This window comes from Laetiporus sulphureus (genome assembly GCF_001632365.1).
Source record: "Laetiporus sulphureus 93-53 unplaced genomic scaffold LAESUscaffold_371, whole genome shotgun sequence".
NCBI classification, from domain to species: domain Eukaryota; kingdom Fungi; phylum Basidiomycota; class Agaricomycetes; order Polyporales; family Laetiporaceae; genus Laetiporus; species Laetiporus sulphureus.
Genome location: NW_024468876.1, coordinates 1 through 1,298, shown reverse-complemented (window position 1 = coordinate 1,298; position 1,298 = coordinate 1). Strand labels below are relative to the sequence as shown.

The following is a 1,298-nucleotide window of genomic DNA, read 5'->3' as shown; positions in this document are numbered from 1 at the left end:
TGCATCCCCTATCTTCACTACACCTAACTTTTACCAGCATGAACGTCTTCGCCATCGGAGCCTCGCGAAACATCGGCTACTTCGCTGCACTCATACTGCTCGGTGAGCCCCTTTCTGCCACGATTGCTATGCAACTGACTGACGGACGGACAGACTTCAGCTCAAGGGGTCACAGTGACCTTTTTCCTCCGCTCACCCTCGGCGTTTGACCAGGATAAGGCAATCCAAGAGCTCGTGTCCTCTGGGAAAGCACGCCTCGTTAAAGGCGACGCGATGAAGATAGACGATGTTCAGCGAGGATGGGAGATGGCTCAGAACGGAGGCACCGATTGCGTCGACCGGGCGGCGAGTACGAAGGAAGTGTGATGATGGTGCTCGAGGATGCACGTGAGTGCTGCGAGCATCTCGGCGCATGGGAGGGGTGGTGCGCAGATGTGCACGCTGACGGAGAGGTTCTCGATGGCGATGATGCCGACGTTGAGGTCTTTGGCGACCAGCTCTTGAAGGAAGGGGGTATAGGGCCATAGTCCGATCTAATTCAGTATGAGTATGAGCAGCCATAGACAGATGTACATACATACCCTGATGCCATGCAGAAAGAGAACTGGATGCTTCGTCTTTGATCGGTGCGGCCGATACCAGTACGCGATATTCGCGTCCGGAGAACGTCGAGAGAACAGAGAAGACCATCTTGGCGGAAAGCAGCCGAGGGGATTTTTGTTGTCGTAATGCCTGAACCCTCCTAACGCCAGCTGGGCAGAGGTGATAGTGTCTACGATCCCGACGATCTGTGTAGGTCAGTTTCGATGTGGTTCAGAGCGAGCGAACTGCACGGCACTCACGACATACCAACACAGCGGCCTGTGGAGCGATACGACAGGATCGAGTGCGAGTCGCATGCACTTGACCGAGTGGCTCCAGCCATGATCCAGCTTGCTTCCGGTATGCTTCTCCAGCATCTGGATGTGAAATTCTACCTCCTCAGCGCACTCCTCCTTGTACCCGTCGTGGTGAGTTCCAAAGAGAGCCCAGAGAATCCATTCCTTTATGTTCTCGCGGCGATCACTGGCTAGACGCGGGAACACGCGAGATGACTCGGACGCCTAAGACAAAACGGATGAGTGCATTTAACGGAGAGGCACGGAGATGAGATAAGGGAAATACAAAGAATGCGAAATCGATCAAGCCGGCCAATTAGCAGCCGATGATCGAAAATCTGGGGAAAGAGGCGATTGATGTCAACTTAGGCCCGTCTCGCAACAGTATAAGCTGAGTGACCAGATCCGAGTCCGTCCCTG

The 1,298-nt window shown here is 54.3% G+C and overlaps 1 protein-coding gene across 1 annotated transcript; it reads right to left on the bottom strand.

The window, feature by feature from the left end:
• Positions 1 to 311: 311 nt before the first annotated feature.
• LAESUDRAFT_668070 (uncharacterized protein) lies at positions 312 to 1,061 on the bottom strand (the record flags this gene model as incomplete). Its single annotated transcript, XM_040905363.1, has 3 exons — positions 312 to 533; positions 582 to 788; positions 843 to 1,061. Coding segments are annotated over 3 exons (648 nt in total), but the record flags the coding sequence as incomplete, so codon positions are not given.
• Positions 1,062 to 1,298: the final 237 nt, after the last annotated feature.